The sequence below is a fragment of the Sarcophilus harrisii genome, chromosome 2, assembly GCF_902635505.1.
Source record: "Sarcophilus harrisii chromosome 2, mSarHar1.11, whole genome shotgun sequence".
Classification (NCBI taxonomy): Eukaryota; Metazoa; Chordata; class Mammalia; order Dasyuromorphia; family Dasyuridae; genus Sarcophilus; species Sarcophilus harrisii.
The window spans coordinates 382,554,175-382,569,743 of record NC_045427.1 but is presented as its reverse complement, the minus strand read 5'-3'; the positions used below and the strand labels follow the sequence as shown (position 1 = coordinate 382,569,743).

The window sequence follows — 15,569 nt, the reverse complement described above, 5'->3', positions numbered from 1 at the left end:
CTAGAATTCCAAACTAGCAATCAACCAATGCTCTAGTGTTTTCTGGAGAACACCTGGGGAGAAGGAGGAACATTATTTTTGTGGAGATAATGGAATGGAAGATGTCTTTCTTGTCCTAGAATTTTTGACTCTCAAAAATCTAGTTATAAGTAGCTTAATTGAGCTTTGGGAAATGTCCAGTGGCATGAGAAATTAGATAGATATTCTACATATCCATAAGAGATATTAAAGCCTATCAGGGAATAACTGAGTATTTTGATTCAGAGGAACTATTTCTAGTTCATTCCTCTCATCTGGTGAATGGAAAGTGAACCAACACTTTCAGGATCTAGTAGACTAATTTTTCTAAGATCATGAATTGTGTGATATTCATTTTTTGATTCCCCATCATCAAAAGAGAGTATGGCATAGAGACTGGAGAGAAGACTCGAGTTTAAATCTCATCTCTAACATTCTGGCTCTATGAACCTGAGCAAGTCACTCAAACTTTCAGTTCAAAACTAAGTTGCAGAGAAGGTGCTGCCCTGGATTGGTGGAGTTTCTTATTGGGAGTTTCTTATACTAATAAAATCATAGGTCCAGTTCCTATCCCTAGTAATACTTTACACAGACATAAAAAATCTTCTATTTCAACACTAAAAGTAGATTCTCTATGAAGAACTTATGGAAAGACATGGCCAGATATCACAAAGAAGAGAAATATATGAATTGTTTGCAGTTCACACCAGGGAAGGGATTGATGAAATCACAGATCCACTCAAGTATTTAAGTCTATGTATGGAAGACACACTATTTGCAAGTTTTAAAGTTTGTGTTCTACTGAGTCAAATAGCATGAAAAAAAAAATCAAGGGACAAGATCTCTACACATCTCAGTCACTTATGATTGTCTGTTGTAGAAAAAGCTCATTTGTCTAGTTCATTTCTTTGTCTAGTCCATTCTTATTTTTTCATCAAGGATAACTTTTGTCACCTACACATTGAGATGAGAAAATAAATATTTACAAAAATAACCTTGTTCAGTGACTGATTATTAATACCAAATAAGGCATATGTGTGTGTATGAGAGAGAGAGAGAGAGAGAGAGAGAGAGAGAGAGAGAGAGAGAGAGAGACTCATTTAAGTTATTCTTCAAAAATTATGTCTGGCTTAATCCAGATAAGATTCCTTATCACCCAAATACTCTTTGAAAGCTAATAAATTAACTGTATTACGTTCTAGAACACCACCAAAAATTTTCTTTTTTTTTTTTTTTCTTCTTTAATAGCCTTTTATTTACAGGATATATACATGGGTAACTTTACAGCATTAACAATTGCCAAACCTCTTGTTCCAATTTTTCACCTCTTACCCCCCCACCCCCTCCCCTAAATGGCAGGATGACCAGTAGATGTTAAATATATTAAAATATAACTTAGATACACAATAAGTATACATGACCAAAACATTATTTTGCTGTACAAAAAGAATCAGACTCTGAATTATTGTACAATTAGCTTGTGAAGGAAATCAAAAATGCAGGTGTGCATAAATATAGGGATTGGGAATTCAATGTAATGGTTTTTAGTCATCTCCCAGAGTTCTTTTTCTGGGCATAGCTAGTTCAGTTCATTACTGCTCCATTAGAAATGATTTGGTTGATCTTGTTGCTGAGGATGGCCTGATCCATCAGAACTGGTCATCATCTAGTATTGTTGTTGAAGTATATAATGATCTCCTGGTCCTGCTCATTTCACTCAGCATCAGTTCGTGTAAGTCTCTCCAGGCCTTTCTGAAATCATCCTGTTGGTCATTTCTTACAGAACAGTAATATTCCATAATATTCATATACCACAATTTATTCAGCCATTCTCCAACTGATGGACATCCATTCAGTTTCCAGTTTCTAGCCACTACAAAAAGGGCTGCCACAAACATTCGTGCACATACAGGTCCCTTTCCCTTCTTTATAATCTCTTTGGGATATAATCCCAGTAGTAACACTGCTGGATCAAAGGGTATGCACAGTTTGATAACTTTTTGAGCATAGTTCCAAACTACTCTCCAAAATGGTTGGATTCGTTCACAACTCCACCAACAATGAATCAATGTCCCAGTTTTCCCACATCCCCTCCAACAATCATCATTTTTTCCTGTCATCTTAGCCAATCTGACAGGTGTGTAACCACCAAAAATTTTCAACAAAATCATAATTATTTAAGAGATAAATTTAACCCTATGACAAGATCCATTAAAATGCCAGTGTCTTAAATGAATGAAATATTTGAGTTGGAAAAGACCTCAAAAGTTATCCAGTTCCACTTCTACCTGAAGCAGAAATATTTTTTTCAGCAACCCTGAGAAGTGGCCATTCTACCTCTACTTGAACATTCCTATTTATATGGAATTCACAATATTTGAAGGTAGCTTCTTTCATTTTTGAACAGTTCTAAATAGTAGGAATAAAAAAAATGCCTTTTTGTAATTTCTATTCACTCTCAGTTCTGTCTTCTGGAACTATAACCCCTCTTTTATTGTGACAACTAGGATTAGGGCTAATTATCTCTCTTAATATAGTAAATTAATATGGCCAAAATGGACTCTAGGTATAGATATTCAATATTTCATTTTGAAAAATACCAGTGTGCAGGATGGAAGATTCCAATATCTAGGAATTGCCGTGGCATGTCTGGAATGTAACTGAGGGTAGTTCTGGCAATTTCTCAAGAATGAGCATACCCCAAGCAAATGTTGGGTGGTATTGTGGAGGCAGGACTCTCACACCTGCTTTGCCTGGGAAGTGAGTGGGCATTTGCACACTGATCCAATTGGCTACTCCTTTTATTCTGGCATTTGACAAAGAAAGTAAGACTGAATCAAGAAGCATTAATTTAAGTCAAGAATAGTAACTGATGAATTCAAGGCTAAGAATCTAGTTCTGGATTTGAATCATTACTGATGAGATATTTAAAGATAGGTGTAGTTAGTAGAACTGATGAGAAGATCATCAATCAAAAGGACTAGTTTACCTCTATGACCCCGTCCTTGGGGAGGTAGTCCAGTCTGAAATGCAAGTTATGTCATATCCCTGAAACCCATCCTCTATAGAAGTCTCTAGCAGTCTCACCTTGCCATGCCCTATCAGAAATCCTAGTCATGTCCCCGAGATTAAATTTTTCCCCTATAAAATCTATTTATGGGCCATTCTATGTCTTCTGCATTCCTTTGGGTCAGTCTGCTACAGCAAGCCTGGTGTCTTTCCCCTTCCCCTTTCCCTGTACCATATGGCATCTCTTCTAACTCCACTATGCTTTCCAAGCCTTTTTCTCCTCCTTATAGTTAACTAACTCTTTTAGGGTACTAAGTCCCTTTCAGGATTTAGCCTGCCAAGGGCATGCATATCCCAACCTCATGGGGTGCTCCCTTCCTATTGGGTAATTGTGAGTTCCACTGAGAATTTAGTCTTTTGTATGCTCTCCCATTCCATTTCATATTTACCATTCCTAGTGAAGTAATATGATTTTGTGGTCCTTCGATTTTAGGGGGGCTTCTAACAAGTCAAAAAGCCTAAATCTTCTGGTTTTGGAGTCTGCCTCAGGGACTTCCTATACTCCCAATCTAAGAACAATGATTCTGAATAGACCACTTCTCAATAGACCACTGACTGATGATCTGGTCAGTGATAATCAAATTCTGGAGACCACTCCTCTGGGCCATAGAATTATCATGTCTATGATAGAAAGCTGAATAAAGGGGTCGTCTCTCTCTTAGGACTTTGATAAATTATTTAGTTTACTTGTAATGGTATTACAATTACAGTAAAACTCTGCCCCTTGACTTGGAATGGATTCAAGCCTGCAAATTCTTTTGAGACCCCTTGCAATACCGGTCTGTGACCCCAAACTTTTAGGGTCCCCTTTCCAAACCTCAACACTGGTATCTACTGTATCCCTTCATTTTGTCTTTACTTCTTCCCTAAATAAATCTACCTTTTGTCAAAAAGAATGGCCATGTGAATTCTTCACATGACTGAACCCCAATTTTTGGTGGATGTCATCATCTGCTATCCACATTACTTACATCATGTTGGTCCTCAAACTACATCAATTATTACTCTGGTGAGTAAATATTATTGGATAAGTTATGTCAAAGAGACAGTAAAGGCAATAGCAAAGTAGTTAGATGCCACTAGCAGAATGGCATAGAAAAACAGAATGTCTCTTTAAAGGTTACTGGTAAAAAGGAGGAACTGTGTTACAATTGGTGGTAGTTTCATTCCTAGTAGCCCTATCAGAAGAATTAGCAGAGAATTCAGGGATTATCTATCCTGTGTAAGATCTGTGCAGGCGTTAATAAACTTTTCTGAAGTGGGATTAAAAAAATTAGCTAAATTTTGAGGGCTTATAAAAGAATGTGGAAATCATTTAAAAAAAGAAAAAAAGGGGGATATTGTGAGAAATGGATGGATATTTGGTTTCCATAAATATGAAAATTTAATTGGAGAAATGAAATGAAACAAATTAGAAAATGGAAACCCACAAGCACATCAAAAAATAATCATGGGTGGTTACCTTCCAAAAGAATATAAGCTCCTTTGTGGTGACTTGAGATTTGAAAAGAATCTTTTTCTAAGGCAATCCCAATAGACTTTAGATAGAAAATGTCATCTGGATCCAGAAAAAGAATTATGGAGATTGAAATCAACACATGCTATGTTCACTTTTTTATTTTTTCTCTCCCATATTTTTCCTTCTGTTCTGGATTTTTCTCTCCCAATATGATTCATAAAGCAATTAATGGAGATAAAAAGAAAAGCAACAAGATAGTCCTGACTCTCAAGAATATATCTCATACTATAATGAGGGAGACAACATACAAACAACTATGATCAAATCAGGTACAGGATAAGTTAGAAATATTCAATAAAGGGAAGGCATAAGCATTAAGGGGAAATCAGGGAAGGCATCTTGTAGAAAGTGGGACTTTAGGTGACATCTGAAGGAAGCCAGAGATTCCCCAGGATGGAAGTGAGAAAATAGTTTCAGGCATGAGAATGTCCAGAGTAGGAACAGCAAAAAGGTTGTTGTTTGCAGAGTATATAGTGCCAGGTTATGGAGGAATTGAAAACCAGAATATTTTACATTTGATCCTGGAGGCAAAAATGAGCCAATGAAATTTGAGTGAATTAAGTTAGGGAAAGTAGAGAGGGAGAAAATAATTTGACTTGCACTTTAGGAAGATCAATTTGAGTATAGGATATACAAGCAATAAAAAACCAAATTATCTTAAATTTGTTTAGTGTATCCATTTGTGATCCCATTTGAGGTTTCCTGGCAAAAATACTGGAGTGGTTCGCCATTTTTTCTCCAGCTCATTTCACATATGAGAAAACTGAGGTAAACAGGGTTAAGGGACTTGCTCAGGCTCACTCAGCTGGTAAATATCTGAGGTCAGATTTAAAGTCAAAAAGATGAGTTGTCTTGCCTCCTATCTACTGTGCCACCTAGCTACCCATGTAAAACTACTAGTAGGAAATAATGTGTAAGTTTTATATGATAGCACATAATAGAATGATAGCACTTCCTTGGAAGAGGGGAAGGGAAGGAAGGAGGGAGAAAACTTTGGAACTTAAAATTTTGTAAAAAGAAATGCTAAAATTTTCTTGTCATATATCTGGGGGAAAACACTATTTTATATTAAAAAAATTTTTAAAAACTAGAAATGTTAGACATTTAAAGACATTTAAGATGTCTTAAAGATCTGAAGTTATTTTGCACCTTAACATACTTCTCTATTCCTAATGTCATAAAATCTTATGCTTCCAAACTTCCCACTAAATTATATTGGAGGAAAACTACACAAGGGAAACTGACTAAAGATTGAAAGATTAAGTCTACAATTTTAAGTAAATACTACATATAACCAACAACTTAAGAAACATTTATTAAATGCTTACTGTGTGCAAGGCAATAAGGATACAAAGAAAAAAGGAAAAAGGAAAAAATAATTCCTGCCCATAAGGGGTTTACATTCTCCTGAAAGAAATAGTATGTACAAAAGTAAATCCAAGATAATATGAGAAGGGAGAGAGAACTAATAAGCAGGGAAATATCTTGAATAGGAAGTGGCACCTGATCAAAGATAAGGATTCCAAGAGAAGGTGAGGAGGGAGTACGTTCCAGACTTGGGAAATATTTGCCTATGTAAAAATACACAAACAGAAATGGAGTCTGAGGAAGACCAGGTTGGTAAATTTGGTAAGAACATACTTTGTGAAAAGTAAGAGTGTGAAATAAGACTGGAAAGGTAGGTGGGAGCTAGAAATACTTTAAAGTAAGTTGGACAGTAAGAAGCTGTTAGTGATTCTTGAGCTGAAAAGTGACATGATGAAACCCATGCTTTATGGAGGTTTTGGTAGCCTTGTGTAAGATGAATTGGAGAGGAAAGAATAAGGAAATAGGGAAACCAATTAGGTGGCTATTTCAACAGTCCAGTCAAGATGTGATAAGGGTTTGCACTAGAGTTATGTGAGTGAAGAGAACATAGATGTTGTATGGATAAGACAAGACTTATGTAACTGACTGGATATGAAAGATGAAGGGGAAAGAGAAGTTAAGGAACAGAAGAGACATTAAACGCTTTTTTTGGTCTACTTTATTTCTTTAACTACATTAAGGTAAGCAATAAGGCAACACAGTAACCTGTCATTAACAAAGATCAAGACAGAATGCTTCTTTTTCCCCTACAGAGAATAAATGAGATGCTTCCACAAAAATATGCACAGGATTTTGCTGGAGTTACTCCTAAAAGCATTTAAAGGAAAATAAAACCTTGGTGGGCTAAATGAACCACCATTCTGAGTTAATAGCTTTTGGTTTCCAAAACAACAGTTAATATCCAGTAATATTCAATTTTCCTGCAGTGACAGTGAATAAGTACTAAAGCAGGGGTCCTCAAACTACGGCCCAAGGGCCAGATGTGGCAGCTGAGGACGTTTATCCCCTCACCCAGGGCTATGAAGTTTCTTTATTTAAAGGCCCACAAAACAAAGTTTTTGTTTTTACTATAGTTCAGCCCTCCAACAGTCTGAGGGACAGGGAACTGGCCCCCTATTTAAAAAGTCTGAGGACCCCTGTACTAAAGAATCTTTCATGTAATCTAGGATAGAACCCCAAATTCACTAGGTGTAGTAAGTGTCGAACCACTTTCACATACACACTTATACCAATCTTCACTAACAACAATTTCAAGAAAACATTATGCCAGTTAGCATTGTTATTTTGTGAGTTTATCTGGATTCTGAAGAAAATCTTTATGACCAAAGCATTTAAATATTCTGTTATATATGGGAGCTGATAGTAGCAGTTGCCATTATCTCAACATAACATTTAAGAATAAATGCCAGCTACATTTTATAAACTCATGCTTATACAACTGTGTGTAATCTATGCAAATTTACAAACACATTAAGGTATTATTTTTCTTGATACTCATTTCCTTCACTAGCAATTATGGTGCAATACATTTCTGACAGCAGCCTTTCTGACAGAAGAATGAAGAGGAGATAGTATTTAGACATAAACACAAGATCTTCCTGCTGTCAAGTAGTTACTCACACCTCCCTTTTTCAATCTACTAAACTGTGTTTATTTTATTTAATAACATAGAGGGTAAGAATATTTTCCTTTTCACTGTGGCATATTTGTGGCTCTATGGGAAAACAGTCAAACATAACAGCTATACTCTGGACAGTGCAACTTAACTTTTTTCTAATGCTAAGTTTTTATTCATTTCATGGAGCAACACAACGTTAATATGCCTTCCAGCACCCAATTATCAAATTAGGAGGTGGCTTCAAAACTGACCTTTAAAAATGCATTCTGAAACAGACAACAATCTTTTGAGAAAAACATAAGCCCTGTCAGAATTCAGTAACACCATAGGGGTGGAGGCTGGGTTTAGTGGCATGTTTTACAAAAAGTCTCATTTTCAATTATAGCAACTCAACATAGCAATTTCGTTCTTAAAATGGAGATGTAGCTTATTGAGTAGAAACTGATAAAGTGAACTGCTAGAGTTTCTGTGAGACTATTTCAGACACTTTATTTGCCAAAATCAAAATAACTACCTGACAAATCTAGATGTAGCTAAATGCCAGGAACCCAGGAAGGAAGTAGATGGCAGTTTTTTTCTTTATGTTCATTCTTGAATCTAAGAGAATATAGTTATTAATTTTCCCCTTAAATTTCTGGAAAGAACATAAATTTAAGACATGCCTAATAATCTAACCTTAAGTTTTAAGCATACTGATCTTATCTACTTAAACTTCCTTTGGACTCTGGAAACTTTCCAAAAGCTAGAAGCATTTGAGGTTCCCAAATACTAAATTAAAGAGACAAGAACAGAAGGAAGGAAAAAAGTTACTTCTCAGTAAAATTTTTGCAACACAATGAAATGTATCATTCTTGGCCTTGTAATTATGTGCTTTTAAAATAATTCTTTAAAAGAACACATTCTATCATTTAATAACAGGATAATAACAGCAATCTTGAAAATGTCAGGTGTTTCATTTCATATTGTGAATAGCAGAACATGTTCCTAACAAAAAGGCAAGCAACAGCTGCTTAAGGATCAGAAATTGTCCAATCACTAAGCAAGCTACAACAGACAAGTCAGTTCTTCAGTATGTAGTGGAAGATGCTAAGGGAAATAGATTTACTGCTGAAAAAATTTCTAGTGGAATGCACAGAACAGCCTATACATTAACAGTGTTCTGTTTCTAAATATTGGCCAAATAACAGCAGGCCCATTTTTGGTTACTGCTTGAAGATTCTTCTGTAAGATTCTGATCTGTATTCATAAGACTGCTTTGTAGAAAAAACAAGCAGCAATTTGGGAACTGTGAAGCTAATACCACTTTAGCAAGAGGCACCTTTCTCTGTGTTCAAACAGTGTTGCAGTTCAAAGTGCAAAAAGGCTGTGAAGGAATCAAAGATTTACATGGTGAGTATTATAGCAGCGAAAGAAAGAATTGCAGTTATTCAGCATTTCTTGTCCCTTGCCCACATTTCCAACTCCCCTGACAGAACTCAGTAGTGTATGTGTATAGCATAAGTGAGGCCTAACAAATTTGTAGTTTCAGTATTTCCAGACGTTCCATTCTGGGATTAGAATCTCCATGCGGTTTTCTGAGGCTTGCTCGTCGTTAGGGTCCATCATGGAAGCAGTGGGCCAAGACTGAGCTCCACATGCTGGGTGAGCCAGATAACTTCAGAGCCCTGATCACCCTCCTCAATAGGGCGCACTGGAGCTGCCAGGTTTTTAAACTCATGCTTCATCTTAAAACACACGGTTACTTCACCTTCCTCATGCTGTGGGGTGACTTTGATGAAAATGCCCACTTTGTTGGCTTTTCTGAAGGCTATGATGCTATTAGAGGAAGCAAGCAAAGTATTAAATTGCAAGTCAACCAAAATTCCAGGAATCATGTTCATATTGATAGCAACAAATAGCTCCTAAATTATGGAAAATAAGTAATTACTCCCCTTTTGTTATCTCAGAAAGCTATCTAGTTTTAAAAGGACAATAATGAAAAGTGTTTAGCTACAATCAAGAACTGCTTTGGTAAAATTTTTCTAAAGTTTTCAGAAATTTCAGTAATAGCTCATAGCTTTTAATCTAGTTTCTAGACAAGGGGTCAGTAAACTACTACCCAGAGGCCATAGCCTGTTTTTTGTATTTTTGATTAATTTGCTGATATTTTAGATCATCATAAAAAAACTGGTTTTGGGGCAATAGTAGGTAACATAGTGGATAGAGCCACCAGCCTTGAAGTCAGGAGGACCTGATTTCAAATTTGGCATCAGACACTTAATACTTCCTAGCTGTGTGACCCTGGGCAAGTCACTTAACCCTAATCACCTCAGCAACAACAACAAAAAAGCTGTTTTTTTTTTCCTAAAGAGGTTAAAACTTTTTACATATATGCATTAATGCCTAAAACATCATAATATCTTTACAAGGTAAATATTAATAGTCAAAAAATAGTATGTGAAATAGGAAAAATGTAAATTTCCATATCTGCATTTTTACAAGTGCATGTAGAATTTTTATATTTAAAACTCTTATTTTTAATAGCAAAAAAACATTAAGGTAAGCACTGTTCAATCTATTATCAATATTATGCTTAAAGAATTCAGGAATTGTACAAAAAGCTACCAGTAAATGCAATATCAAATATTTTTATACATTTATAATATTACTTTGTAGACATATGTATTTAACAATAAAAAAGGGAAAATTTAAGATCTGTTGAATACAATGCCATAAAACCTTTAACTCAGATTTTATTACTTTTTGAACTCGTGGCAATTTAGAAAGGGATGTTACCGAAGGGTATCACTTTAAAAATTGTAAATAATTGTAGTCAAGGATTGTTATTCACTATTTTAAAGAATATTAATACAATTAAATGCATGCAAAAACTTCCTAATAATTAGATGCAAAAGGCAGCAAGATGGATGTGCTCACCTCAGGAAGCAGTAGCTTCTACACTTACTGATGTGAAACTTACCTTCTCATACTGCAAATTAATAGCATGGATAAGATTCTATGGGAAATATTTAACTTAAATGACAGTAAACTGTTTTCAAATACTTTTGAAATATTTATTTAAGTGCCACAAATATATTAATAACTCCCATTGATCCATTAAGTCAAGCAAATACATTAGGGACCTTTTATTATTGAATATCATTAATTTAGTTTGAATGTACTGGAAAATAATAAAATTCAGTAATTCAGATTATATGTAATCTCTCTACTTTTTAGTATAAAATAAGGAGATTTAAATTAATTTTAGTACAATTTATGACTTACATATTAATACTAAGGGTTGTGTGAAATGAACAAAAATGGCCTATTGGAGTAGCATTTAACAAATTTGCTTTGCATTTAGTAGATCATAAATCTAATAGACAAAATTCTCACCTACAGAGGAAAGAAAAGCAAAAAGGATTACCGATAGCCACTATGTTGACATAGGAAAATGATTTTTAATCAGTTTGATGGTCTAAAAAAGTCTCTGGAAAAGCCTAAAGACAAAACTGAGTTGGCTATTATAATGAATTTCTTCTGGGATGGAAGTCCTAATCCTATCTACTTTCCTTTTCTAGGGAGCAAAGATCAAGTTGAATAGTTAAGATGGAGACTGATATGGAACCTAAAATGGGGGCGAAGAAGTCTCTATATTTATTATTAATTATATTATCCAAATATTATTGTGCCTTCCTCTGTTCCCAGTTGTAATAATAAAATGTAAGCATGCATATAGTATACTGGAGTATGCTTCATTAGTATATTCTAGTATAAGACTGCACCAAATATACTAAGTATCTCAGCAACATGCTATCTCAGATTTGTTGAGAGTTAAAGGAACCAGCTTCTGGCTGTGTTTCCTAAACTGGAGAAAAATCTGTGAATATATTGTACAAAGGTCCTGAAATGGAGATATGCCCATTTAAAAGAGGGATATTTGGTAGCTCTAGCCTAATAACTTTTCATACAGAATATATTTTTCAAAAAAAGTTTGGGAGACATACAACATTAATGTAATCTTCTCAACCAATGCAAAAAAGTATTTTTTTTTTTTTTTTTAAAGAACTACTTGTGAATTCAGTTATTTTTTAGGCTAAAAACATGGTTCTTTTCTGCTATGATTTTATTTGCTATGCTGAAAAAGTTTAAGTGATACATGTTCAGATCAAAATCATCCTCATCCAATATGTGGTTTTTACTGGTCAGGCACAAGATTTCTGGGATTCAAATCTACTGAATATGCTAAAAGGGAGAAAAATCCAGAGATTACAACTGGGTTTTCCGAGTGATAGTCCATGTACTAGTTATCTAACAGCTACTTGGGAAGAGAGAAGAAAAACTCACTCAGGGTCATCCTGAAAATCCTGAGGCTCTGCTAATTCATCATATTCTGCTGCTGCATCCTTGCCAGCTAGGACAAGTTCTTTGGGGGGAACAACCACCTGAAATGTAATGTGAGGAAAATGACACTCCTTAAAACATAACTTTTCAAATTGTGTTGACATAAGTGTATAAAACTTGGAAAAGCCGTAATTCCCCCAAATAGACATATACTTTAAATATTTAAATGAGGTACTTTACATGATTTAAAAGCAAAACAAATCAAACTTGTTAGCCTGAACCAAGCTTCAAGTTTACTGAGAAAGAGGTACAGAGGCAGAATCATAACCAACTTTCAATCCTCTATTCTAGTAGTGGAGGGAGAGTCAAAGACATCTACAGTGAGTAAAATCCCTAAATCACATGAAAACTTGAATCATTTAAGTTTCCTCCCATAACAAATCAGAACTGGAAGTGATCGTTTTGACTATCATTTCTTCTATTTGATAGAAGCATCAAGATACAATGCCAAAAATCAAACAGCAAAAGGAAAAGACAGCATAAAAATAACCAAATAACTGAAGTAGAGGCCCTCCCCTTATTTGTCCTTATTGTATAATATGGATAATTTCAGATTATTAGCTGTTATCATCTTATACTTGGTGAGAAACTTTTGGTTTAAAAATTCAAATTCTAAATATATTATCACATATGAATGATATCCAGATCAAACTGGGTCGCTCTAGGCAAAATCAGAATATCCTGAAGTCAGCATTAGATAAAGGGGTTCTACCTTAGCAGTGCTATTGATGTTATCAGGGTCTCCCTCTTCACATTCCAACAGTGTCACATGAGTGAGATTCTCCACTGGGTTTGTAAGAGTCAATAGGACCTGGCTCTCCTGAAGCACAATAAAATATGCATGATAAGAATATTTAGAAAAACATTCTGTGGATTGCTAATATTTCTGCTACTCTAAGGAACTGGACTCATGTTCCACACCAAGAAATTCTTCTTGGTTAGTCTGTCAGAAACTCCAGCAAATCATCCTTTTGTTAGTGCTAAATTATAATTTCACAAACCTCTTAAGTACTAGTGTCTATGTCATTATGGGTATCATTGCCTTTGTTACTCATAACTGTAACTTTTTTTTTAATGACCTTTCTTAGCTATTGCTATCAAGAAACATGAAAGAGAAGATATCACAATTAATCTCACTCCTTTTTTTGTTGCACCAAACTTTCTGCTCTTCTTCACCAATTTCCTCTCTCCCTCCCCTACACTCTTAATTCCCACCCAAAAAATCATCATGGAACATCTTTCATTTTAACAAGCAAGAAGTTCACTTACCTTCATATAGCGTAGGTTAGGAATTGACATGATTCTGACTTCTGGGATATAATTGCTACCAATAAATGTGACATAAATATGAAGAAAACAAATGACCATTAATTCACCTGAAAATCAATACTATTCTGATTCTAATGAAATTTTGAAGCAAAAACAATCTATTACTTAAAGCAGGGGATTTCTTCATGTTAGTGAATTTTTAAAAAAAATTCTGATAAATATATTTTAATAGTACTGACTTCCTTTGTAATCCTTTGTAATTTTAAGCATTTAAAAACATTCTGAGAAAGGGTGTATAGACTTCACCAGACTTCAAGAGGTTCATGATACAAAAAAGGTCAAGAATCTCAGTTTTAAAAAAATCTCATGAGTTGTCTGCCTAAAAGATGAAGACACAATTTTTTTAAAGCTATAACAGATATTTAAGAATTTTCTAGTTAACACATGGAAAGACAAGAAAATTTTAATGAATTAAAGTATCACTGTTCTAGAGAATGTTGAAAAGACATAAATGATATATTTATAAATATGAAAAGACATAAAAAATAATATATTCAAGGACAAAACCCAGTATCCAATGGGAAAATTTAAGAAAATGGACATTTTATAAGAAAACAGAGTAATAATAACTGTGATTCACATTTATATATTGCTTTAAGGTTGGCAAAAGACTTTATATACATTTATATATATTTTCTAATATGATCTTTATAACAGCTTTGTGAAAGAGGTGGTGGAAAGATGATCCCCATTTAACAAAAGAGAAAGAAACAGGTCTCAGAGATTAAATGACTTGAACAGGGTCATACAGGTAGTGTCAGACCAAGGATTAAAACTCAAATCTCTACTAACTCCAAGTCTAGCATTCTTTTCATTACACAATGCAAAAAAGTTGAAAACTTCTATGTTAGAGAAACATAGCCAAAAAAACCCAAAACGAATCTTAGGTGCTACTTCATTGCTATTACATTTTCAAAAATAATTAGAAGTGACAAAATTCAATGTTGTTAGAATTGTGGTTAAATAGGTGTACCTAAACGTTGCTGGTAGAACTGCAAAGTAATAGTATCTTTTTTTGGAAGGCACAACAAAAAGTCAACAGAAATAATCATACCCTGTGATCCAATAATCCTATTATTTAGACTATATGCCAAGATAGTTGTAAGGGAAAAAAGAGATAAGTTTTTAAAAATTAAAAAAAAAAAAGATGCATACATGTATAAAAATATGTATATATCAGCATAACTTGTAATTTCAAAGAATTGAAAAAAATCGAATTGTGTCGGTTAGTAAATGGCATATTAAATTAATGTAATGAAATTCTATAATGACTTTAAATTTTATAAGTGAGGAATATAAAGAAATTGGAAAAAATGTATATGACAATGAGGTAAAAGAAGCAGTGAAAACAGAATTAGAACAGTGTAGACATTATTTAAAAATACAAATGTATAAACAAATACAGAGATGAATGGAAAGGGATAAAGAAAAAAACACAAAAACCAAAAAAATCCCCACCTAATAAACTATTATGGAAATAATGTATAAAGAAATTTATTTTAAAATATAAACAGTTGAATATATCCAGCCATTCTGGAGAGCGATTTGGAACTATGCTCAAAAAGTGATCAAACTCTGCATACCCTTTGATCCAGCAGTGTTACTACTGGGCTTATATCCCAAAGAAATCTTAAAGAAGGGAAAGGGACCTGTATGTGCAAAAATGTTTGTGGCAGCCCTCTTTGTAGGGGCTAGAAACTGGAAACTGAGTGAATGCCCATCAATTGGAGAATGGCTGAATACATTGTGGTACATGAATGTTATGGAATATTATTGTTCTGTAAGAAATGACCAACAGGATGATTTCAGAAAAGCCTAGAAAGACCTACATGAACTGATGCTGAGTAAAAAGAGCAGGACCAGGAGATCATTGTTTACTTCAACAACAATATTATATGATGATCAATTCTGATGAACGTGGCTCTCTTCAACAATGAGATGAACCAAATCAGTTCCATTTGTTCAATAATGAATAGAATCAGCTACACCCAGCGAAAGAACTCTGGGAAATGAATGTGAACCACTACATAGCATTTCCAATTCCTCTGTTTTTGTCTGCCTGAATTTTTTATTTCCTTCACTATTTCAAAGTCCGATTCTTCTTGTGAAGTAAAATAACTATACATGTATTGGTCTACCTGCCATCTGGGGGAGCCGGTGGGGGGAAGGAGGGGAAAAATTGGAACAAAAGGTTTTGCAATTAATTGTAAATGTTGAAAAATTACTCATGCATATATCTTGTAAATAAAAAGTATAATAAAAAAT

General features: G+C 34.4%; 1 protein-coding gene across 2 annotated transcripts in view; it reads right to left on the bottom strand.

Annotated features, from left to right (window-relative positions):
- Positions 1-8,078: 8,078 nt before the first annotated feature.
- The window catches only part of DCTN4 (dynactin subunit 4), a 36,196-nt gene continuing 28,705 nt past the window's right edge, over positions 8,079-15,569 (bottom strand). For both annotated transcript variants that reach the window (XM_031953518.1, XM_003756711.4), the window contains 4 exons: positions 13,245-13,299; positions 12,688-12,795; positions 11,919-12,016; positions 8,079-9,407 (listed from right to left, as the gene is read on the bottom strand). In XM_031953518.1, coding sequence (XP_031809378.1) covers positions 9,194-9,407; positions 11,919-12,016; positions 12,688-12,795; positions 13,245-13,299 — 475 coding nt within the window. In that variant the 3' untranslated portion in view covers positions 8,079-9,193. The remainder of the gene's footprint in view (positions 9,408-11,918; positions 12,017-12,687; positions 12,796-13,244; positions 13,300-15,569) is intronic.